The sequence below is a fragment of the Poecile atricapillus genome, chromosome 3, assembly GCF_030490865.1.
Source record: "Poecile atricapillus isolate bPoeAtr1 chromosome 3, bPoeAtr1.hap1, whole genome shotgun sequence".
Classification (NCBI taxonomy): Eukaryota; Metazoa; Chordata; class Aves; order Passeriformes; family Paridae; genus Poecile; species Poecile atricapillus.
This window is the reverse complement of record NC_081251.1, coordinates 105,583,983-105,609,607: the sequence shown is the minus strand read 5'-3', so window position 1 is coordinate 105,609,607 and position 25,625 is coordinate 105,583,983. Positions and strand designations below refer to the sequence as shown.

Genomic DNA, 25,625 nt, shown 5'->3' with positions numbered 1-25,625 from the left:
CAGAGAGAAAAGCTCTCTAGTCCCCAAAAAATAAAAACAATCTACCAAAAAACCTCAAAACATTTAACACCACCACCCAAATAAGTCCATAGCTCTAAACAAACTGGGGAGTAGGTCTGAAGCTCTCAATTCTCAACGGTGTTTTTGGACTATGTTATGTTGTACCATGCTTCGTCACTTCTTATGGTTTTTGATGGATACATTCATCAAATTGTGACAAGTACAGGACTAGCCAATCCCTAAATTAACACCTCCAGTTGCCTCTGTGAGCAGGTGAGTTTTGAAGGAAGTTAAATTGTGCATAAAAGGAGCACATAAACTTCTCATTCCACTCATTTTATTATAGGAAAGACCACAATGCCAACAACTGCTCTGCCTGTGGTGAGATTCTTCATCTGAAACACAAAACGTGCTAAGCTTCTCCCCAGACAAGGCACAGTTTCTGTTCCTGATCCCACATTTCATTATGGGATAATTGGTAAGTCACACAGCAGACAACAAAAGAGCCTCCTTAATGCTAAGTCAGGGGACATAGAGTGAAGACTATTTTGTAAGCTAAGAAACACCTCTTAAAGGGCCTCAGAACTCTCACTCATCACTGAGCAGAGAGAGAAGGACACTGAAGAGACACCTTTGTCTTAAGTGACAAGCCAGCCACATTAAAGAATTTCCTGTGTACTTGACTTTTAACTTTTTTTTTTAATCACAAAAGTCTACTAAATTTTTCTCCCACTCCCACTGTATAGATTTGGTTTTAAAAGTATTGACTATTATTCCACCCTTATGTTTTCATCTCTTTCCCTCTCATTTGGAATATGTCTAAGCACTGCACCCCACAACACAAAAAATAATCTATTTCACTTTGGCTTCTTTCCACATTTTTTTATTTTAGCTTTTAGAAGACTTGGTGCAAGTCAACTGGTCTTTGCTGTTCAAGGGGGTAAAAACTCATTTTATTTGTAAAATCTGAAAATTAGTCCCTTAAATTAGTTGGAATTATTTTTAAGCTTAAACCTTCTTATTTCTTTCTTAACTATTCTTTCTTAAAAGAAGCTTTTAAGCTTCTTTTCCTCTGAAGGCGTTTTTAGACTAGTTTACCCATTAAAAAGAACCAAAAACATGTAATTAAAGAATCAATGGCATTTGTGTTAAAAGGATTACATTTTTTCTTCAAAAAAATGGCTACCAGGGAACTGTAAACATTTGAAAAGTATTCAGTAACATACAGAGATGATGTAGACATCCTGAAGACAGGATGAAGTAACAGAATATTTATCTCTTTTCTCTTATTTATTAAACACTTCAGTCCTGTGCTGTTTATCATCTTACATAACCAGTCTACTTTTTCCCAGCTGTTTGAACACAAAATCAGAAACTCTATGACAAAACTGTAAAGGAAATCAAGTTTCAAAGTATTCTAAGATGAAAAATACAATCTGCAAAAAACACACTCAAACCACTGAACAAAACAAACCAATTACAGGATCATTCTCTCCTCCACAGGTATAAAACCATTTTTATGAATGCTTTCTTTGCAGATGGAGATGTAACTCCACAAAAACATATAGCAGAATGCATGACAAAACTCAAGACTGGAGAAGCAGACCACATTTGCCTTTTAAAAATTGTAGAAGAACAGCAATAAACAAAATTTTGAAGCATTTAAATCTCTTTCTCTTCAAGCTACCCTTCCCAAAAATACAATGATTTTTGCTATGTGCCTCTGTGAGTGACAGAGCAGTGTAACTAATAGTAAAAGCAACCCTTGAGACTATCCCAAGACCACAAAAAATCCTGGGGCTCAATAAATCACAATCATTTAGTTTTGCTGGGAAACAAAAATTTAATCTGATTCTACGATTAAAAGATATTCCTACCTCAGGATCATCATCATCAAAATCATGGTAAGTGGAATGATCAGGATTATTCATTTTATCCAAAAGTTCAATGGCAAGACTTCGATTTAATGGCTGGGTAACAAAGGGATGCTGAAAGACAGAGGGAAACACAGCTTAAAATTCCAGCCACTCATATTAAGCATATTTTAATTTTATAACTTTAAAAAAAACCTTCATACATAAATTTATACCTGTAGCAACTTTTCAGCCGTAGGTCTTTTTTTAGGATTTTTTGTAAGTGCCATTTTCACAAAATGATGGAAACTATTGGACCTGTAAAACAAAGTGCTAAACATTAAAATCACTTTCCCACTACAGTACATTCATTATCTACTGAAACAAAAAAGTACTTACCATTTCATTTTGTCCTTTAATTTAGGAGGCTGGAAGTTGCTTTTTGTCATTAGAAAAAGTGCTCTAAAAAAAAAAGAACAACAGTATTTCTGTGGTTACACTGCAATACACATGAGATAAATCATTAAACACTTTCTTTAATAGGCAAGAAGTCCCATCAGCTTAAGAGACTCAACCAAGACTTTATACACTTATGCACCAGAAGTTGTTACAATTTCTGCCCTGTTCACTTGGAACACTCAAAGCCCAGTGGCCTTGCAGTACTCCCAAAACCAAAACCCACAAGCACAGAGCCATCTCTTCAAATGGATTATTTAATTAGCTGCATTTACCCACCAAGCTCTAACCCCTTACTAACCTCATTGGATGTAGGTCAAACATTGGAGGCTGAAGTTCAGCAAGCTCTATTGCAGTTATTCCAACTGCCCACAGATCACAGAGTTGGTTATAGCCACCTTTCCTTTCTACTGCAGCAACTTCTGGTGCCATCCTGAACAGTAAAAGACATTTTTAGGTAAACTTCTCACCACAAATCAAACATTCTTTTTACACATAGTATTCTCTTCCTTAACTCTCTCGAACTGTAAGATCACAGTATTTATAGATATATACACACCTAAGTGTGTGTGTAAAAACTTATGTAATATACACCTGAAGTTCCTCTCAGTCATCTTCTAGTAACTAAGAGACAGTTTCAAAAATGGTCATTTAGGAGTAAGTGGATGAAATCAATATACTACAGAAAATACTACTCAACAACTAAAGAGCCCAAAGTATAATTATTCAACAACAATAAAATCTACATAATACCCAGATTTACATATTGCCCAGAAAGTGATCCACTGTCTTTGAAGAAAAGAATTCTAACAAGAAAAAAAGCAATAAAATGTCAGCTTTCTTGTATCCTGAAAGCATGAGACTCATTGTCACCTCTGTATAGAGCACTCCTTGTTTGTAAAGTCTGTCTCACTCATGTCAGGTGACCTCTTTAAGTCAACAAAGTGGTTTCACATTCTCAGGTGGCAAAAATGAACAAACATAACTGGCACATAAATAGGAATACCTAAAGGAAATTATTCACTTGCAATTGTCACGTGTTTTGAATGGCCAAAGTGAATTATGAATTTGACTGTCCTATGTAGTCCTACAAGGTGGCCAACAAGTTAATATTTCTTAGCTTTGAGATTTATCAGTCCAGATCACCTGAAAAGTAGCACTAAATAACTCAATAAATTTAACACAGATGAAGTCACTTAGAGAGTGCTCCAGTAGATCAGCAAGCAGCATCTCAACTGATGCATTATTCAAATACAGATATCCTGTGGTCACAGGCACCAAGCCTGCCAGAGCTCAAAAACTGTTTGGACAATGCTCTCAGGCACATGGTGTGACACTTGGGAATGTCCTGTGCAGGGCTAAGAGTTGGACTCAGTGACCCTTGCGGGCCCTTTCCACTCCTTATCTGTAGATCTGAAAACATCAGCAGGCTCGGTGGTAGAATTTCCTTCACGTTTGCATAACTAAACTATATTTAGATATATTTCTTCCAAGTTCATTAAAAATCCCAATTGCTCTAAATCAAAAATGAGGGAATTATCATAGAAGAGAGGGAACATGGGTTAAACATTTAAATGGAAGGGTTACTAGCCCTGCAGTTCACCTGCCCTGAGACACATATAGATCTAATGACCACTAAAACCTTCACATGGCCTGCTTCAACTAAATTTTCTTCTCTGCAATCTCAGAAAATTTGCTTCCTTGATTCTTCTCTCAAATCTCTCAGCAGCTTTGCAAAGAACAACCGATGCTTTTCATCAGCATTTAACCTATATAATACTTTCAAAGTTATTATTTAAGGTCATTTGAGAAGCCTGGCATGATTTGAAAGTTACAGGCAAGGACTGAGGTCACCCAGACATCTTGGGAAAGAGACACAAAGTGATCACACAATCATGACTGATGGGTGGTTGTGTTATTCTTAACAGGAAATAAAGCCTTGGTGTGAAGAAAAATGCTAAAAATACAGTGCTTGGCTATTTCAAGTCAATATTTGAACATAGGATTTTTTCCATTATGTATATTTTTATCTTGCACCTACTATGCTGTCAGACTACAGAATTCATTATCTGTCTGTGAAACATATGACAAAAGCGCTGTTTTACAGTGGAGAATGTATCTCATTTAATTCAAGGTGAAAGGGGACAACCACTTCCAGTAGGAAAAGGATAAAATGAAAGGCAGAACTTCGGGTAAGAAAAATTATACACCCTAGTTTAATAGGGAAGACGAGAGATGCAGTACAGATAGAATTGCATCACAGAATTCAATCAGTTTAGGTAAAAAAGGGGGAAAATAGCTTAGAGAAACAGTTCACAAATGGCAAACATCTGTGGATCTGTGAAGACAAAGGAAATTCATCAACTGAAAGGTTGCAGAAAAGCCTTATCTAAGCTGGAGGGGAAATAACATAAAACACCAAAATAGAAAATCAGGGAGTAAAAAAATATTTAAGATCAAAGTTTAAAAAAAGCAAAATTGCTGCTAGTTTTTAGGTTTTACTAAATTAAGACAAATTAGTCAACAATGATGGCAATACACAGCCTTTCAAGTTTTCAGAGCATTAAAGCCTTTTCTCTGACACTCAGCTAGTTCAGGATTTGGAATGAGTAACACAGATATGATCACCAGAAAATCTGACACAGCCTTCAGTGGTTACTCTACCCAGCAAGTGACAGAGCATGCCTTTATCATAAATTTTCAACAGTATTATGTGTGTTACCATTACATTAATGGTCAAGTAAAACACAGTTACCAATATGGGGTGCCAATGAATGATTTCCTTTTGGCAATTGTAGCTGTTATCTGTGCAGATACTCCAAAATCAGCTATTAAGAAAAAAAGGCAGAAACAAAATGACAGTTAACAAGTGATTTGATGTAATTAATTGTTAATGAACACAAGCTTGGTTTCCCCACTGTTAAGAGGTTCTTAAATATACTGGAAATATTTAACAAAAAATAAATAACAAAAGCAAATAATAGAAACTTGGTTTGTCTCAGATACCATTGGTAAGCTCCCCTCAGTCACTTGCCAAACATGCACACAAATGTCCCTCATCCACACAAGGAAGAGCAAGCTGGCACAGATGACCTAACAGGCACATGAAGGGTTTTAATGAGACAGAACACCTCATTTTGTGTTACCAAAGAGATTCTTTCAGGTAAGCTTTTGAGGTACATTGCACATTTAAGGACTCTGGATGGTAGATTTTATTAAAAATTTATAAAATCTTGTGATTTGATTTATTTTTCCCTTACAATATCAGGTCTTTTACCTCACTATTCCAAAATTACTCCAACTAATCCTCTGATACTAACTGGATGGTTTAGTTAGATACTACCAGCAAGATAAAAAGAATCCTGATATTCATTAATTCCTTACATGAACCATCACCTCATTAAACAAAATAGAGCATGCTACTTTTCTTAGAGCACATAAAAATATTCAAGTTTAAGCACTAAGATGTATTAACTCACCTAGTTTTACATGTCCATTATCCGTTAAAAGAATGTTTGCTCCCTTTACAAAAAAGAAAAGTTTACTTGAATTAAAACATGCCAGTTCCTCCAATACCACATAAAAAAAAAAAAGAAATATGTGGGATCCTACAGCAAATTAGGGGCCAAAGGCAACGGAAGGATTGTGTTCAATAAATCTGCAGCCTTATCAAGGAAATGTTTGTGAAACTAGCAAGCTGACATTCTGTTATTAAAAAAATCTCCTCAGATATACAGTTTTTCATTAATTTTTAGTTTAGCCTATGGTACTACAGAGTTTGCATTGCACACAAAACCTCTCAATAAACAGTGTTTGCCTGTGCTGATTAATTCTTACTTTTTTCTATTTACAATGACTAAAAGGAAACAGGAACTCAAAAGGTCAAAGTGGAAACAATTTCATTTTCTTTTCAAAAGGAGGAGCTCATTCGGTCTTGTTTGAGAGCCATGCTTACAATTATAGCCTTAAGGACCTGCCTCAATAATCAAGCATTTAGCAAAGCTACTTCCGTCCTTATGCAATAGAGATTCTGTTCATGCAGGATTTGGAGAGGTCATTTTTGTGTGGCTGTGTGCTCCACTCACTTCAGCTCAATAACCAGAATTAACCCAAAAGAGAGGTTTGTATTACAAAATTACAAGATAAAAGGACTGAGAACAAACCTAATTTGAAGACTGAAACCAGGTACAGGTTGGGCTGCGTGAAGGCTAGAGCTGGCTAAACACAGCTCCGAATGTCAGTACAGCACTGCCCATCAGGCAGATGGAAAGACAGCAGAGATGAACCTCCAAAAATGTGTGTTTTTACAGATTATGGCTTTTCCCAGAGCAGGAAAAGCCAGGCCTGCAATAAAATGCAGCTAACTTGGCCCATGCTGCACAAGCTCAGTTAATGAGCTTGGCAAACAGTGTAACAGCCCTGCTTACATGCTCTTGACCTTGTTCACCTTTCAAGCTAACAGGACAGGTACTCTAAACAGGGAACTTAGCTACTGAGGGAAGCAAACACAATTCAGCAGTCAGGCAATCTGCAGATGAAGACAGTACTTTTCCATGCTCGTGAGAACAGCTTTATTTAAAAAAAAAAAAAATCCTCTCAATGTAAGCACCATAAGCATCTGTTATTAGCACAGTTCTGCTCAGAAAAAGTATCTGTGTACTATATCCTGACAATAATTCTATAAATTATAGTGGAAAACATTTAATTTTGGTGCCTGAAGTAATCTTTCATTCAGAAATTACTTTTGTGATTGCTCAAAACCCAAATATTCTTCTGCAGCCATTGAGAACAATTTGGAATCAGGCTGCATGAAGGCAACTACAGTTCAAGCTGCTGGGGAAAAAACCAAACCAAAACCAACTAAACCAACAGCATGCAACAACACAAAGAATAGGATGATTTACTGTCAGATTTCCAGAAGGAAGCTTGCCAGGTTTGGAAGGGCTTTGGAAAAACTAGGTAGTAAAACTTCAGGAACAAAAAGCCAACAGGAAGCACCAGAAGGAAACTATAACAGAGTCTAAGAGTCTGCACAATAGAAAGATATAATAGAATATAAAATAGAAAAAAATCAAAAACTTTTGATATAGCTTTGCTGAGATGGAGATTTAAGCAAGTCAGTACTAATAGCCTGATTTGCAGCACCCTCTCTATTTTTAGCATGCGAGGGAGGGGACAGAAGTAGTCTCCGAGAACCGCACAGAACAGCAGCCTCTGCCCTGCAATCTGCTCACCACGATGGAAGAAGGCAAAGCAAGAGCTCTGCTCACTAGCTGGTTCTAAAAGAAGGGTATATGGAGCTCCCTGGAGAAGCTGTGGGAAGAGCAAACCTTTCTTTTGCACAGAGCACACACCCTGACAGCCATCTGAACACACACTGCCCTGGACACCAGCTGATGGCTAAATTTCACAGCACTGGTCACATAAACAGTATGCTTATGAACAAACTATTTCCTTGCATGTGTTTTAAAGAAATTTTTTTTTTTTTTTCCCCTTGGGCAGAAACTTTTATTTCATTCTAATAGATTAAAAATCCCTACATATTCAGGCATGTACTAAAAATAGATAAGTAACAGTAAAGACCACTGGAGGTGATGTAACCTATTTTAAAAGCACCAAAAACCCCTTCAGTTTTTACTTACCTTTATATCTCTGTGCATTTTTCCTTTACTGTGAAGGTAATATAGTCCCTGCATAAAATATTTAAATAGTAATTTAGTCCAACATTTTTCATTTGACATATATTTCTTATTTAATTACCATGTATATTGAGGATCCAATTTAATCATCTAAATGACTCACTGACTGAAGAACATTTTTATATTTTAGTGTAATTTGCTGTAGATTCAATAGATGTAGCAGCATTATCTAATATCTTTATATAAAATAGCATACCTAAATATCTTTATAAAGATATTTAGATGTTTATCCAATATCTAAAACACAGGATAGATGGAAGCAATACCAGTCACCACCTCTGCTGGAAGAATATTCCCCAAACAAGTTTTGCTCTGGACATGGTAACTGTCACCTTTTAAGACCAAAGTAATTACTGGTAAATTGCCTAGGAGTCCTCTGTTCAGCAGTCAGATTACTGGACCACTGGTAAAGCTATTTCCTATCATTAATTAATATCATTAAGTATTTCCATCAAGTCTAGAAATGTGCTAGCAGGCAGTGTGTTGGGTCTAACACCAGAGCTCAACTCTATTTCATGGATTTCTGCAAAAGCATTTGGCCACCTGGGTCTCGATGACAATACCAAAACATTTTAAGACTCAACACAAGTTAGAAATTAAATTTAAATTCTGGAAGAACTCTCTAGAACCAAATCCCTGCATGACAAATCAGAGACCGTGTCACTTTGGACACTCTAGGCTTATCGCTAAAATTCTCTTCAAGGAGTAAAATCACACACAAACATCTTCCTTGTTCGGTGACCATGAACCTCCACTAGGCTCTATGTTCATGGGAAATATCCATGTCAAGACTCATTTTTTTTGCCAGCTCATGCAAGACATCAGAGAGTTGATTGCAAAATTTCAAGTGTAATTAATCAAAGCCTCTAGCAGACCACTGCAACAACTAGCATTAGGCAGAAGAGTCCCATGTACACTCCTTAAAACTCTGGATGCTATTGGCGTACAAAGACCATTAATTCACACACTTTTACCACTGCCCTGGAAGAATGTGAAGTCACCATTCTCGAAACTGAATGTCTGGAGACAATTACTTTAAAGGTCATATTTAAAAGATCCATATTTTCAGAATCAAATCTCATAGATTCCAGGAAAATGGACAGCAAGTATTTTTTGAAAATGGAGGATTCAATAGGCTTCTAAATATGGAGACTGAATGTTAACTTCAGCACCCAAGTGAGACTCTGGATTCATGGACACTGGTGGCAAAACTAATATTGGACAAATTACTTCTATGGATGGACAACAGCCTATATTCTCAGACTTCTTACTCAGGAAAACGGTGTTCCATTATAAGCTGCAACAAGATATCTGAAACTACATGCATTATATTGGGTCAGAGTATTATAAACATGATTGTACAGACAATTTCAAGTATAGAAAAATTGGTCAATTATTAACATTTAGAAAATCCAAAATAGTAAGCTTTTCTCTCTCATACAGTTTCTATATATTAACCAAGACATCTTCCCAAATAAATGGCTTCATAAATTCCATTCTACACTACTCCTCCATATTACAGATTTGATTGATGGACTATCTGGTGGGTAAGAATGACTATCAAGAGATAAACAAGCTCAATGTCCAGAGTGACAAGTGGTGTCCATCAGGGTCCCACACTAGACTGTTTCATATCTCCATTGTTGATATAGACATTGGGATCAAGGGCATCCTCAGCGAATGTGCAGAGGTCTCGTAAAAAAGATGGGGACAAACTTTTTAGCAGGGCCTGTTGTGACAGGACAAGGTGTAATGGTTTTCAAGTAAAGGAGGGTAGATTCAGATTAGATAAAAGGAAGAATTTTATGATGGTGATGAACTACTGGAAAAGGTTGCAGGGAGAGGCGGTGGATGCCCCATCCCTGGAAACATTCACGGTCAGGTTGGACAGGGCTCTGAGCAACCTCATCTAGTTGAAGTTTAAAGACTCAAAACCCTTAATGCTCCCAGATGTCACATAAGGCTGATCTGTAAGTAAAAAAAAAGCATCAAATCCTGTAAGTCAGAAGGCAGCAGTCTCTGGCATAGCACAGGGAGATAAGTGACAGCCAAGGGAGATGGCTTGGAATAGAGCTATCTCGAAAGAGAGAGGCAGCAGGTCTCGACCAATGGCATTCACCAGGTTTACATTGAAAGTCAAGAACTGCTCTCACAGAGAAGCAAGACCGCCATCAAAAAGTAGTTTCTGATTAAGTTTTTCTGCTGTACTGAACCTGTAATTTAGGAAAGAAAAATTAAAGCCAGAATACTCACAAGGAGAGGCTAATGACCTTACCTTCAACATCTCAAGCACACAGGTAATTTTTATCTTATTGGCACAGATCAATTGTAAGATATGCAAAGCTGAGTGTTTTAATTTTCCTTCAAAAGTGCAGTAACTAGGTTTTACCACAGATATGGGTTAAGAAAACATGCTGCTTCCCCCCTTTTAAAAACAAATATAAAATTAATAGCAGAAAGATGACAAGAGCTTTCTTCAAATGATCCAGGGTAATTTTAGATTATGCAATTATACAAATTTCTAGACTGTAATATGGAACCTCCCCAGAAGTCTGAGAAAAATGCTGTGTCATCCGATTACCAGACTTCCATGGCAACACATGTTATTTGTAGCTTTTATTCTTAGCTTTTAATACTTTTACATTAAGTACACAACCACAAGAACCTGAGGATACACTACCTGTAGTGTCTCTCTGCTAACATAGGCAATCTGCTGCTCTGATAGTGGTCCAGTCACTGAAATGTAAGGGAAGAAAAAATTTTTAAAAAATCTCAAAATCACGTAAGATACTGCCCATTCCAAATTCATACTTCAATTACTTCCATTCACACTGATAGGACCTTACACTATAAATCTCTAAGTAAATGCGTTTAGTCTTTATCCCAGTATGAGCATCCCGAAGACCGTAACATTTTTTAAAGTCAAAAATGTCCAGTACTATTGGAATGGAAACTACTAATTCTTCTGTATTTAAATCTCACAGTGATTAAGAGGAAAAAGAAGCACAAGTAATTATTTAAGCCTAACTCTTTCCCCTGAACAAACCCATTGTGTTCTTCTATAGAGTGCTGGACTTTCAACTCAGTGACTCAGAGCTGCAGCCAACTCTGTTCAATCCCCTTTGAGCCCCGGGCAGTTCTTTGTACCATCTGTGACCTGCTCTCTCCTTCCATCCTTCCCACTGCCAGAGAAACTGTTCCCTCCAGCTTCTCAGCCTTCCTCCGAAATCAGCTGTCTCACTGCTGCTCCTGTCACACCAAGCACCTTCTCAAACTTCCCCTGTAAGCAGGTTCAGAAGTTTCCCAAGGGAAGGAGGAGTCTTTCTCTCCCTCAAGGGTCCAGCCTCACTCAAGTCTCTTAGAGGAAAACGATTAAATTCTGAACAAATATGCAAACCAAACAATGAGCGGCAAGCAAGGGAATGGTCTGTGACTCGTCCCAGTCACTGGACTTTGATCCTGAAATTAAAGGGGTTTAAGACCAGGAAATGCAGTCCTGACTGTAACCTTTACAGGTTTTGCACAGAAAACAAAGAGAAGTTGGATGGACTTTCTCAAAGGACACTGAAGAAGTAGAGAGTTAAGAATGAATCTAGATTAAAGAACCTAACTGCTTAGCTTCTACAATATTAGTATCATGCAACATATCTTCAAAGTATGTCTACATCCAACTTCTCTTTTCTGAAAGAAAAGCTCCAAGCCCACACAGAACTATATTTATTGGCACCCACAGTAGGCATATCTAAGCATCTATTTTTGTTTTGAGAAATTTCTTTCTGATTAACTTAAATGACTCAAGATTACAGAGACCTATAGTTCAACTGGAATAGGACACTTTAGAACATAATAAAGACCAGAAAAGAACCTTCCATTCTAACTAACAGCAGAGAAGCCAAAAATCAGCTGCAACGGGAAACCACTCCTGTAGACATCTGCTCAGGCATTTATGTGGCATGAGCTCATTTCCTACTCTACAGGTGTTCCACAAAACAAAGCCTATTAAACACGATGCTTTTCTCAAAATTAGCAAAGAGGTAAAGGATCACCAAGGCCACACTCAAACGTCTATGGCAGGAACATGGTGTGAACTTGTGAATTGGTGCTTCTCTTAATTGCACCCAAGGTAAACATAAAAAGCTGCTTACGCACAAGAGACCCTCACATGTAAAATCTTCACATTTGGAATGTAGATGGACTTCCTCAATAAAAAACATCACCTGAGAACCCCAAAGCCATCACTCACTTAGAGCATACTCCTTTCCTAAAAAGGTCTTAATTCCAGGGCAATAGAGTCCTTCAAAACTGATTTTGTTTCTTGAAAAATAGCAAGTTAAGCGATCCTGACTTAATCCAACAGATTCACAGACAGCTCTTATTTCTTTGACTGCTCACTGAAGCCAAGCCTAAAGCAAATATAGAGACCACCTTTGCTTTTCACATGTCACACATCCTGCTTAAAAAAACCTTAAAAAAATTAAAAAGACCCTCATGGAACTACTGGTATACAAACATTCAAACAATTTACAAAGGATAAGAACATCCATGCTAATCTATCCACATACCTAGGTTTCTGTAGGAAGTGGTACAGATTATACTAAAACAAAGTTCAAAAGCTCAGAAACAAAATGGCTATGAAGCAAGACAGCACATCAAGTCATCATTTTTTTCTTTCTAAAATGTAATATTGTCTAATTTTACAGCCTTTGAATAGCAGTGATGGGCATATGAGCCCCTGAAGGATGGAAATAACTCCTGCTGCTAGAAAAAAACTCAAAACACTAACTTTGTTTACAAAACCCAAACCAATTAAGTAAAAACATAAGCTAAAATTGACCTTCAATGAATTATTATGGATACTAAATTTAGGATTCCTCCTCTCTAATTCCAAAACACTGCAATCATTTCAATTTTTGAAAATAAGCTGTGGTTAGATTTTAAGGAATAAAGTCTTGACGTACCATGATAAATATCCTGTAGAGAGCCACCTCCACAGAATTCCATGCAAATCCATAGTTTGTCTCGTCTAAAGAGTGAACAAAACCATTCATTAGCTGTCAGATTTGCAGAGAACTTGTAAAAAAGAAGTCAAAGGACTCAAACACTACAAAGCACAACACAACATGCTCTGTATTATGGAAAGTACAAGTCAAATAATGAGTATAATTTAGTCTTTATGCGACACTTCATTGTCTAAATAGTAACTAATGAAATAGTCAAAAATATTCTATTTTAATGAAGCAATAAAAAGAGTATTAGTGAAACATGCACACTGATTTTTGTTGAAATACATTTTTCTGAGAGTAGACACAAAACAGATGTGGGTTCTTATTTCTTCCTCATTTTCACTTCTCCGCTTTTTTTCAGAGCACACTAGTTAACACAAACAAGAAACAAATACAAAACAAAAAGCCCCAGGGGTCTCTCAACCAAATTTCTTTCACAGCAAATTAAGTTAAACTGTAGTGCTTTAGTCAAAGCTAGGCAGAGCAGAGCCCATGCTGTGGGTAAGTGCCCGCTCAGATGAAGTCTTTTTCTTCAAAAATACCTATGGATATTTTTGGTGGCAGAAGGGAAGTTATTTAGCTCTTCCTTAATAAGGGAATCAATTCAGTATGATTCACTGTACCTCCATAAAAGGTGCCTTCCAAGAATAGACAATGGGCTGAAGGATTCAAAGGTATCTTTTATTAGGGCAATTAACTCTATTTTCACTCAGTAATTTTCATTGGTAAGACGTGTGGCCACAAAAAGACACTGTGAAGAGCAAAAAGCCTGGGACTTGTCTAGTCATTCCTGGCCATCAAAATACTCAGGTGGAAAAAAAAAAAAAAACCCATACAACTGCCTTAGAGCAGACAGTAACAGATTAGCACCAAAGGAAAGACTGAAGGGTGTTCTGCAGCTTCCTGATGACCTGGTCTTGTATGTCTTGCATTCATAAGGCTCAGTTAGAACAGCTGAGACATTTGGCAGGGTTTTTGAAAGGCAGTGGTGGAAGTGCTGAGCTTATCTCCTGAGCTGCAGACTGCAAGTGTTCTCACCAGCAGGTGACTCTAGAATAGCTGCTGCTCCAGGGAGAACTGTCTTTCTTGGATGTCCTCCCCTTTTATATCCAGAGTGGACATGGCCCTCAAAGCTACATTCCCAGCTGCTTCCTCTAGGGGTGGGAAAGGTATTGTCCAAGCATTACAGGAGTTTTAAGCAGAAGAATTCCCTGGCTGTTAACTCCATACATTTCAAGGAGTCAATTCAAGCCTTGCTTGCAATAATATTGAAGCTTTCCACTGACCAAAGCCAGACACAGAAGCAGTGTGACAACCTGTGCAAGAAAGTTGAGTAAGAAAGAAGCACCGAAGAGACATCTCCAAGTCCCTTCTTTGCTCCCCACAATGATGCAAGACTCAGATAAGGACACTTTTGGGGGCACTGGACTCATGGGCCCATGTGGCTGCATCCTGTTTGATGCCAAAAGTAGCAGCAGTGTGGAAGTGGGAAAAAGCCAGAACCCTCCCAGCAGCCTTAGGACAGCAGCAGAGAACCCACAAAGTAAGAGACATGAAGCATTAAAGTGTTGTAAATTCTCACTTTTGCTTACTGGGCATTCACTTCCCAGTGTGCAAAAGCCCTACAGAAAATAAAAAACAATGTAAGAGGATCAGAAGAGGTGACTGCATTTCTTATTTTCAATCCAGCCTTTTTATCACTGTCCTAAGCACTTTGAGACAGGTGAAGATCCCTGTAACATCCAAGAGCAACAGTGTAGAGTCTCCTTTAGTGCAGAGCATATGGCCTGAGCAGCAAGCAAAACAGACAGGATCAACAGTACCACTGAGTGTCTGCAACTTAACACCCAGGCTAACAGGAAGGCAGAAATGTCACTGTCTGAAAAATCCCTATACAAACAGAAGAAATCCTTGGGGAACCATATGCTGGTGACTAGCAAGTATAGGACAACAGTATTTTTCTTATTCTTAGCATTGAAATATGCTTGGAAAACAAAAGCTCAGACAACAAAAGGTCTCAAAGACAGTGACTTGATTACACAGACAAAAAAGAAGTGCTCCGCCAAAGAAAGATGAGGGAACCAAGGAGGAGTGTAAGACAGTGACAAAATATATAGCATATTTGCCAAAATTTAATTCTGGGTCTCCAAAGGTATACTTTGATAGTCTGAGACAAGAGGGAAACTTTTCTTTTAAAGAAAGAGCACCTCCAGCCTGAGTACAGACGAGGCAGCGTTTCAAGATAAAAATGCTAAAGAAAGTTGAGTGCACCAATAGTAGTTGTCCACTATCTGTTTTCACATGAAAATTTAAAAAATCATCAGAAGCAGCTTTTTATTAGTTATACTAAGTAATCTGTTCCCACTATGACTGGTTAAAAGAAGTAGCTGGTAAGACAACTAAATACATTTGTCAATGTTTCTACAATGTAAATAACCTCACCTCCAGAAACAAACACAAAACCTTCACATTCTGGTCAGAAGTTCACATGCTGGAAAACCAGACATTCTACTGAAACAGATTTAAAAGATACTATATACACAGACTTTTCATACTTGTCATATTTCTGCTTGATTTTCCACTTAGATAATAAATTCAAAGCTTTTAAGTATCAACTCATTTGCAAGAAAACATGACTACATGGTCACTGAACAATTTTTCTGGAAGGAAGATTATTTAGAGACACTGTAGTAAATAGAACAGATTTGCAGGTGAATGAAAAAAATACACGTGGATAATACTTGGTAAACTATATTTTGCCTATGTCACCTTATAGATTTGTCCTTTACAAGGGGACAGGGACACATTTTTAAGCGAACAAAAGAAACAAACTGTACCTGAGATAGCTGCCAAAATAAGCAACAATGTTCGGATGTTTACAGTCTTTCATCATAATGATTTCCTGCTGCACAACAGCAAAATCTTCTCCTGAAATGCAGTAGAACGAGCATTTTCTTTGGCCTAGGTTATAGTCACATCATAACTTTCAGCACGTGTTTATAAAATAAACATTCTTAGTAATTAAGACTAATTATCTGCAAGTTTCACAGACATAAATCAGCTGTAAGTCAGTATTTATTAGCAAGGGCTTAGCAATAAGTTACAATATTCTTAAGTTTCATTCTGGGACAGATGGACCTCACATCTGCTGACAGCTCTTACAATATTGGCCATAGCTCTTTCTCAAGTCCTTATTTTCCCTGAGACCCCACTGTGTCTGCATAAGCCCTGCCAATAGCCTGGGTTCTTAAAAACACAACAAAACTTTGCTATTTTTGGCCACATGCCCATACTTGTTAGCTCATCTTCCTAAGCAAAAACAAAACAAAACAAAAAACCAGTCACTAGTAGGCTGCTGCTGCAACAATTCAGCAGACTCCACAAGAATGTAAACTTCTGGACTGTGAGTAACTCACATCCAGAAAACACTGACACAGGAGTGGCATTTATCTGAATCCCACCCTTTGGTACCATGGTTGTCCCAAAGTCTTTCTATTCAAGGTAAAGGTTCTTACCAGATGTGTACACTGAGAAAACCATGTGTGAAACTGAAAACACAGCTGAGATGCTTTTCTTTTGGGAATGTTTTAAGTTTTTCCCAGAACATTAGCATACTGATGACCTATCCATTGAGTTATTTATAACCAGAAATATTATATTCCCATGTGTTTTATTTAACTGACAGCAAATTTCAAACCATAAGCTGCAAGTTAACATCTATCTGTAGTGTGTTGTTAATGGTTTCCTGTCTCCTGGGTAGACCTCTAAACACACAGACACTAAAGAACAGAGGAATTTATTTTCACACAAGGACCTCCATGAAAAGACACGATTCCTCCAGTATGTGACCAGCATTTTCACTGCATTCAAAATAAAAGTAGCATAAAGCCTTAAAGCAAATCCCCAAACATTGTTAACCCTGAGTCTGCACACTGTACTCCAATCTGCAAAACTTCCAAAGCAGGGCAGCTGAAACCTATTCTCTGAGCACCACTCAGGTGTCCAAAGGCTGCCAAAAATATTTAAGTGCAAGATGCCAATCATTCACCCATCACCACAGCATGGGGGCAAGTTCCCCCAGCTGCAGGGCACCCCCAGGCTCTGTGCCCACAGCACAGTTCTCATGCTCAGCTTAGCTGGACTGATAACCCATATCACGCACAGCCAAGGACTCCAGCAATGGGAAATGACATAAAAAGCCACAAAGAAGCAGAACTAGACAGGAGCATCTCAGATCACACTTTCAGTGTAAGGAAGTGTGATTAACATACACTTTTTGAACTACCTAGTAACATCCTGCCCTGTCTTGAACTTTTACATGTGTATACACTGTGAAAACACAACATTTCTAACCACTTCCAGAACTGTAAGAGGAAAAAATGGAAAAAACTAATACCTTCTTTCCCTTCTTCCCCACATAGACCTTAAGGATCAAACCAGGTAGTTAAAATATTACACACACCCCAACATTAAATCTGGAAATGGAACACCAACAGTTAGAAGTTAAACAAAAAGTCTGGATGTTTTAATTCCCAGATTAGTCCTATTCAACAGGCCTACTCTTATTAATAGAACAGACTTTGCAGGCTGAGAACTGATCTGTAGGGCGCATGTGCATGTGAAATCACCACAGAAGCACAGTGCAAGCATAAATCTACAAGACAGTGAAGTCCTAATCAGAGCCTCCAAAAGATTTTCAGGAAATGTAGTCAACTCCCGGATGCTAATGTTCAGCTATAATTTCACTCTTCTTTTTATTTCTTCCTCTACTCTTTTACCAGGCAAGTTCTTTTTGCCTTGCTGTCTTCCTTTGTTCTAGAAATTTTTATAACGCATGGGTCAAACACAGGACAAAAAAATCCCACAACTCTGAGTGAAATTTTAATCAGCTTTCACTTAACTGTTCTCCAGTTACATTTTCTCTCTTATATCTTGTTTGTCATGATTTTTTTAGAACAGTGTATTTTTTCCTATACCAGAAGTCAACAATTATCTCTTCTTTCAATAAGTGGACTTGATTGATTTTGTACAATTGTTATCTTAAGCACAAAAATATTTAGTTTCTGTGGCCTACTTCAGTTAAGAAACCACTTACCTGGTTCTAGTTTTATTACTTTAATTGCTGCAAGCTCACCAGTGTTGACATTTCGAGCCTATAAAGAAACAAAAAAAGGAGTATTTAGAGAGCAGAATGCAGCACCCACCTCTGCATTCTTGACTTGATGTTCTCTGACAGCAGTAGTCAAAGAGCAACTGAGGTACAACAAGGGTTTAACACAGTGGAACCACTTGTTGGGGAACACTAAACAGCTGGTTTGTACTGAGAGCTGAAGCTTTAAGTCTGCTCAGGAAATTACAGTACCACACAACTCTTTAATTATACGAGTCCTCAACCACACTGTGTTTCCATATTAAAACCCATAAACAAACCAACTGAGAGATTGAAAACGTGTCACACATGTGGGTCTCTCAGCAGACAAGGGATCCAGGGGACACCAAGGACTGTGCTCTGCAGTGTGTGGGACCACTTGAAAGACTCCCAGAAGAGTAGTGCAATGCTTCTTCCCCATTTTGAGGAATGATTTTTGAAGGCCCCTTGGACCTTATTCTCCAACAACAACAGCAGCCTCCCCTTGCTGCAAAGGACTCAAAAAAGCAACAGAGTTAGGGAGCATTCCCCTCATAACATTCCCTTCAGACACAGCAGCCAACTGCAGCAGCAATGACTCAGGAGCTTCACTGCATTTTCACACAGAATGTTCTGAATTGGAAGGGATCCACAAGGCTCATCAAGTCCACTCCTAAGTGAATGGCCCATACAGGGATCAAACCCACAAGCCTGAGCCATTAGCACCATGCTCTGACCAACAGAGCTCTGTCCTGCTAAGGCCTTGGTTCCACTGAGCAACCAAGGAAGCTACATTCTTTAAAAGCCATTAAGTAGCAACATAAATTACTATAAAAATGATTTCTCTTCTACAGCTGTACCATTTGACTTCTAACTGAAAACCAAGAAGCCATTTGCTGAGGACTTTCAGAGTATTTCTGTGCCCCTGCACCCAACCATGGAGAGAAGACAGCAAAGCTGCTTCCCTGCACTCAAGCAGCAGCAGCAGCAGCTCCTGAAGGATGCCCAGCTACAGCCTCTTCTCTCCCCAAGGGAGGCTTGGTACCTGTAGGAGTACAGAATGCAGTGCCCACACTACCCCTACACAGAGCTCAGAGCCTGCTTTTGCAAAGGCCAGAATTACAGAACTTACACATGTAGCCAGAGACCCACCTTATAAGCTGCCAATAGTCTCATTTAAGTCACTTTAGGAAGTCAGGAACTCAGACCTTTTATGGACTCACCAAGTATGTGCAAGGTTTGTTACATGGCAGCTTGGGACCTTGTTGTGGAAGCAAAACTGGAGAGGAAAATACTCCCAAGACTATAAAAAGTAAACAAGAATAAAGTCTGGAAATAAATGCAGAGGGTATTCCGGTGTTTAGAGATTTACTCAGCTCACTCCTTGGACAGCTGATCTCAAACCTCTCACTACCCTTTGGTGTGGAAACACTGCTGCAATGCTGGGAGCACTGGCATTTGCAAATAATTTGCAGGCATAAGGATTATGAGACTAGTGGGAATCCTATAAAAGTCAAGGAGTAGTTCAAACCTGATTGACTGTGGAAAAAGCAGTTAACAAATAAATTTTCTCTGGCAGCCTTCCCTGTAAGTCATTATTTATCAACTGCACCAATGGCAGCAATGTCTCCATCCATCACTGGTGGAAAAAGGACACACAGACACTAAGAACAGCAAAAACATGAGTTCCTTTCATCTCATCCACCAGAGAATAAAGGCAACACATGAGAAAGTGCCACCACTGAAGCAGGAGTTAGGATTTTTACTCATTTTTTTTCCCAACATATTCTCTTCACAGCAATAAACAAATAGAAACAAAATGTTCACGAATCAAACATCAGCACTTTTTAACCTCCATGAGAAACAAGAAAAGTTACTGAAGCTTTAACAAAGACCTGTGATCAACAGGGAGTCTTGTTAACACTTACAGACTTGTTTTAGGGCAACTTGCACAAATAAGATGATCAATGAGACACAACTGTAGTAGATACAAGTGAGAAGATCCTGAAGTTACACACCCTGCACAAGCCAGGATGGAAACATTTCACAGGCCTCAGAAACCCTGCTCATGTTTTTTTTGTTTTATTTGTTTTTAACAATACTGTGTCCAGTTGTCAGGAGTTTATGTCACTGATTACAGTTACATAGGTTACTATGCTCTGCAGGGTGTTGGGGCAAGGAAAGAAAGACAGAAGGTTTTCCTGTGCTTATGAAAGCCAGAAAGGAGGAAGAAAATCTGATTTAATGCAGGCCACCAACACCTTCAGCAACAGCAGGCTACTCTGTGCTTAAGGGCATAGATTAAAAAACATGACTCCAAGCTGAGACTCTGCATCTTGTTCCATTTGAGTTATCAGCATTGAAGGTGTTATCAACAGTAGGAATATGAATCGTCTTTGTTAATCTGAGTATATAAAAAGATTATTCTGATTGTAGTGACACAAGGGCTCCTTGTAAAGGCTAGGGATGAGAATGAAGCACCCCTGACAGGTTTTACTAGATCTCAAGCACCTTCCAAATCATTAGCTGTGAAGCAATTCCTCCTCCAAGCTCACTCAAATGATAGACTGACTGAGGCACCGTACGGTTTCCAACACCTGCTGGAGCTGGCTCTGACCCTGAATTTGGGGATGCTAAAGTATGTACCACACAGCACCTGAGAATGTAGAGGATACTGTGTTAGACTTTTATTTAGGAAAATCGCACTGAAATTGACAGTTTCTTATGGGTTTTGAGACTAGAAAATCAATAAGCACTAGGTGAGTGAAGAAGAACTTTGAGCAAATACTTTTGAGCTGATGAAATGCAACTAAAATTTTGAAGAGGGCTCAGGTAAGAAAAGCCCAGCTCATTTTTTGTTACCACTTACACTCTTTCGTGCTCTAACTCCCAGCCTTTGTGATGCTGAGGTTTACAGCACCCACCCGTTTTCATGAGCAGGATCCTTCAATCCGTTCCTTCAAATGCAGATTTCACTGTGTCAACGGAAATACAGGTTCTCCAGAGGTAAAGATTAGCCTACAATGTCTCCATCTACATGCAGACACTTTACCAAATGTATACAGCATTTATACAATGCCTGCTCTTGAAAACTATAGGACACTAATTCTATCAGGAGCTGAAAGAATTACACTCTCCCAGAGATCTAGACTGCCATCTGAGCAGGAGTTTCAAAAATTCCACCAACTGCTAGGTTAAGCTGAAGGAGCACTACCTAATTAAACAGGAAATAATTACTACTGTACTCTGTAACAACAGCAGGATATCAGATAAAAATTTTATATAAAAAACCGCCACCAGAAATAAAAGCTAAAAGCTGTCAGGCTTTGTTTATCCTTCAAATGGAAACTGCTAACATAAAGCACATAGTGCTGCAACAAAGCCAAAAAAGCAAAAGTCTAAGACAGGGGCTTCTGGTTTTGACCACTTCCTGTGCCAACTATTGAACAAAATGATTTCTAAACAGGTAACTACTCCATGGGAAAACTGATCCCAGTGTACAAAGAGGCTTCCTGAGCCTGATTAGCTCCACTATACAGGGAAATGCACCCAAGAGACTCCCCAGCCCTCTGCTTCCAGCCCTTAGAACCCTTCTCTTCAGCCTCTCTCAACCCTTACGACTCCCCCTAATAATAATTAGCTTCCACATTCTGGTAGAAAGTGCAATACCACAACCCAACAGACCGACAATTTTAGCAAGCAATGGTTTGATAAAGTTGGTGTTAAACAAAAACCTCTGTGCAAAGCACAGATTACTGGTTAAGGAAACCACAGTCCCAGAAACTAAGCCTTATAGCACTTATTCAGTGTGGTAAAAATGGGATGGCAAAACATCCACCCCCCTCGCTGCCTACCTGACAAGTTTCAAAAACCAATTAAAGCTGAATAGAAAGATGTCAAAACACAGACATTTATTCCTAACAAAGTCAAGAAGTTTCAAAAGCTGTAATGTCAGTCAGGAAGAACGGAAGACTAAAATGCCTATCAAAAAACACAGTTTCAACATTTCAGAAGCAGCAAACTGAAGAACAATTGATGCCCTAGTGGATCACCCCAGGAAAGAGGCGCAAGGCCACACACATATAGAGAAGAGGACACTGAAAAATAGAAGTTCATCAAAATTCAGGTTCATCTGACCTAGACACATTCTCTTTCAGTAACACACAGAAGCTCTCTATCAGCAACCACACACCCCAAAACACGGATGGCAGCAGAAAGCAGTAATAGTCACCAGGTGTTCTCCAGAGATACCCACAGAACCCTAAGTTTTCAGCACGAGGCAGTTAAGCTGGTGGATACATCTTCCCTCACCAAAACCAATCTCCATGCTGACAGGCTGGTGAACAAAAACCAGGCTTTCCTTTTTGAAAAATGAGACCTCAAGCAAAGTGCACCCCACTGAGTTGTGTTGTGTTCATTTGTTATCTGGCTGAAACCATAAATGCCAAAAAGAACTGAAATAAGGCAAACACAGTATAATAGACAACCTCTGCAGGAACAATAATCCCACTAATTATCACAACTGTTTGAATTCCAGCAAAATGAGGGCCTTTTTTGCAGTAAGGTGCTGAAAATCTTTGGAGCAGTCCACTTGCCCTAGACAAATGACCTGTGAGATGATAAATGAAGTTCAACTTTTATTAAACCAATGATTTTTTTTTAAAAAGATATGCTGCAATATAAATTAATCACATTTAAAAAAATGGACCTACAATCACCTCAGAAAATACTTCCAAACTCTCTGCAGTTACTACCAAAAACAAAGGTACAGGGATGGGGATGAACAGGAAACGTAACAATACAGTCAGAAAACCCCGTGAAAGCATTTGTGACCCAAACCTTAAAGGAATGGCACAACTTAGAGAGTATCTGCGACTATGGATTGTTAGAACGGCAATTTCTTAGCAAGAGACATGAAAGTCTTCCTAAATGTGAGAAGGACAAATGCAGAGCTAACAAAATTAAGCAACTACCTCATCTGACTTTAGGAGTATTTCCTGAAACTGAGTAGGACAGGACATTATCTCTGTTTCACAACCAATAAACCCTAATTCTTCTCTTAAGCTTTGCTGACCACCCTATACAATTAAATTCTTTACAACAGTGAAATATAGAAACACAAAAACCAGAAATGACCCACACAAGGAATACATGAAGAACTAAGCAATTCAGGTAACACTTCATCTCTTACAACAAATTTGCACTGGTGCTAGCTAGAATATACACATTATTGTTGACTGTGAATATTTGATAGAGAGCTAATGGCATGAACAAATTACCCATTACCTTTCTTGTGATGAATCCATTATGATTTGCTCCAAGGCCTTTTTGAAAGCTGAATTTTGGTGGGAGTGCAGACAATTGTAAAATACTGGCTTGAGCCAAAAAGCCGTACTGGCAGGGCACTGACATGTCCCTTTCCGGATACTGGCCTAGAGCAGGACTCACAGCAGCAAGATTGTATCCATCTGACCACATCCTCCTTCCCTTCCAAGCTCTGCAGCTCAGTCCCCACCACTAGCTCTTATGTCAAATTCAGTAAGCTCCAGAACAGCGACTCTTCCTTTCTTTTCTTTAATATATATAATTTATTTTTTAAAAACAAAACAAACATTTAAACCATGCTCTGCTCTAGCTCAGTTCAACTGGAACAAAGTAAGAGAAGTAGATGTCACTCTGCTCTGCATTCAGCTTCTCAATGCTCTGCAGGACAGCAGGTTGCAAAAATTCAGCATTTAGCAAGACTCAACATAACAAGACTGTCAGCTTATTAAGGCAATAATCCCTGCTTGCTAACAGCAGAAACACTTTCCTACATGGCTCTGTCTGCTAAGGGGGAAAACCACAAATTACAGGTTGAAGCTGCCCAACTACTTGCAGTGCTTGGAACCACTCTGCTGAAATCCCACCACTGATGAGCACCATTGGCACACAGCTGATTCCAACTCCACACAATTATTTCATCCACCTCAAAGTTCACCTGCAGGTGACAGGTGAAGGCAAAAGAAAGGGGCTTTATGAAACCACTCACGAACACAAGGCATTAGTAAGCTGGCATGTGGATGACACTTCACACAATATTAATACTTCTTTGTCACATTAAAAGTAACTGGCATTGTTTTTGGGATACTTTTATGCTCCACTTTGAAGATACCTTGGCCAAAACCTTGCCTCAGAATGAAACAGGCCATCTACCCAAGAGAAAAGCACTTCTCATATTCCCTACAGGGTCCACAATCTAATCAGAAAACACTTACCTCTCATTTAGAAGAAATAATTCTAATACCAGCCTAGTGTATCCTGGTCCTGCTATATCACCATGTATCTCAGCTGGTACAGGCACATTTTAAGCATCTACAAATCCACTCTGTGCCTCAAACAAGAAAAAGTCACAAGCAGTGCCAAACACTGGCCACTCACAGGGCACCAAACTGAAGGTTACTGCAATCTAAGTACGATAAACATCAAGGAAACCTTCACAAACCTTTAACAGGTCTCACATGCACAGTAGTATTGCATATTTAAGTATTTCAAACTCTGTGGTTGAACGTAACATCCTTAAAATTAAACCATAAAGACAGGTAACTTGGTTAATTCATATCCATCACTCACATACAAAACACTGAAAAAAAAATCTGATTGGTAAGGCATCAGAGTAAATATGCCAGTCAAAAACTGCAGCAGAAAGAGACACATACAACATGAAACAGTTTGCAGAAAAATAAAAACCTAGAGCACCAGGCAAGTAGACTTGGACAAGTAAAACGTCAGCACAGTACACAAATACTCAAAGAAAGGTGGCAAGGTGGAGCAAAGAACACAAAACCCCCTTTCAATTAAACAATTAATAAGCCAGGGAGTTATCACACCAAGAGTGCAGTAACAAGAGGATTTAGGTCCTGAAACTTCCATGACATTTAAGAGAGATGAGATTAAACCAAAATCGGCCCAACCCAAACAAGACTTCATCCTAGGCACATTCACCTGAAGTGAAAGGCAGCATTAGCATCAGTTCTGTGCACCTCAAACTGTGCATGTTTCCCTACAGCCCTGCCTACCAATACAGGTTTCCTCAAACACACGCAATACCGTGATGACAAAAACAGGCCAGAAGATGCTTGGAAACTATACAGTTCAAATAATGCTCCCACCAGGCTGCACATGACAAACTCCAGCTCTCCCCTCTGCTGCAAGGCCAAACAAGAGCAGGTAACAACCGGTGTCATCCTATCCCAGGGAGAGCCTGCCACATCCCAACAGGCAGCTGGATACACAAACAACAGCATAGACTGGCAGAGCAGAGAAAAATGACGAAGTGCATTATAAAGCCCCTCAAAAAATAAAGAAAAGAAAAAACAACGCAAATTACAGTTAGCTGCTTTTGCTTTGATTCTCCTGTGTTTGCTGAAGTTAGGCCCGAATCCTGAAAAACTCATCTTAACGACACCAGTTTGCCCTCCACACGGTCAGACTCACGTCTCACACC

General features: G+C 38.8%; 1 protein-coding gene across 8 annotated transcripts in view; it reads right to left on the bottom strand.

The window, feature by feature from the left end:
• MAP4K3 (mitogen-activated protein kinase kinase kinase kinase 3) overlaps positions 1–25,625 on the bottom strand; it is a 65,481-nt gene that overhangs the window by 39,121 nt on the left and 735 nt on the right. For 5 of the 8 annotated variants that reach the window (XM_058834245.1, XM_058834246.1, XM_058834248.1 and 2 more), the window contains exons 2-12: positions 18,107–18,164; positions 15,849–15,972; positions 12,967–13,031; positions 10,689–10,744; positions 7,952–7,999; positions 5,789–5,831; positions 5,065–5,137; positions 2,611–2,742; positions 2,253–2,315; positions 2,090–2,171; positions 1,878–1,988 (exon numbers count right to left, since the gene is read on the bottom strand). In XM_058834245.1, the coding sequence (XP_058690228.1) occupies positions 1,878–1,988; positions 2,090–2,171; positions 2,253–2,315; positions 2,611–2,742; positions 5,065–5,137; positions 5,789–5,831; positions 7,952–7,999; positions 10,689–10,744; positions 12,967–13,031; positions 15,849–15,972; positions 18,107–18,164 (855 nt within the window). The remainder of the gene's footprint in view (positions 1–1,877; positions 1,989–2,089; positions 2,172–2,252; positions 2,316–2,610; positions 2,743–5,064; positions 5,138–5,788; positions 5,832–7,951; positions 8,000–10,688; positions 10,745–12,966; positions 13,032–15,848; positions 15,973–18,106; positions 18,165–25,625) is intronic. The other 3 variants (XM_058834247.1, XM_058834250.1, XM_058834253.1) reach the window with 2 other exon arrangements.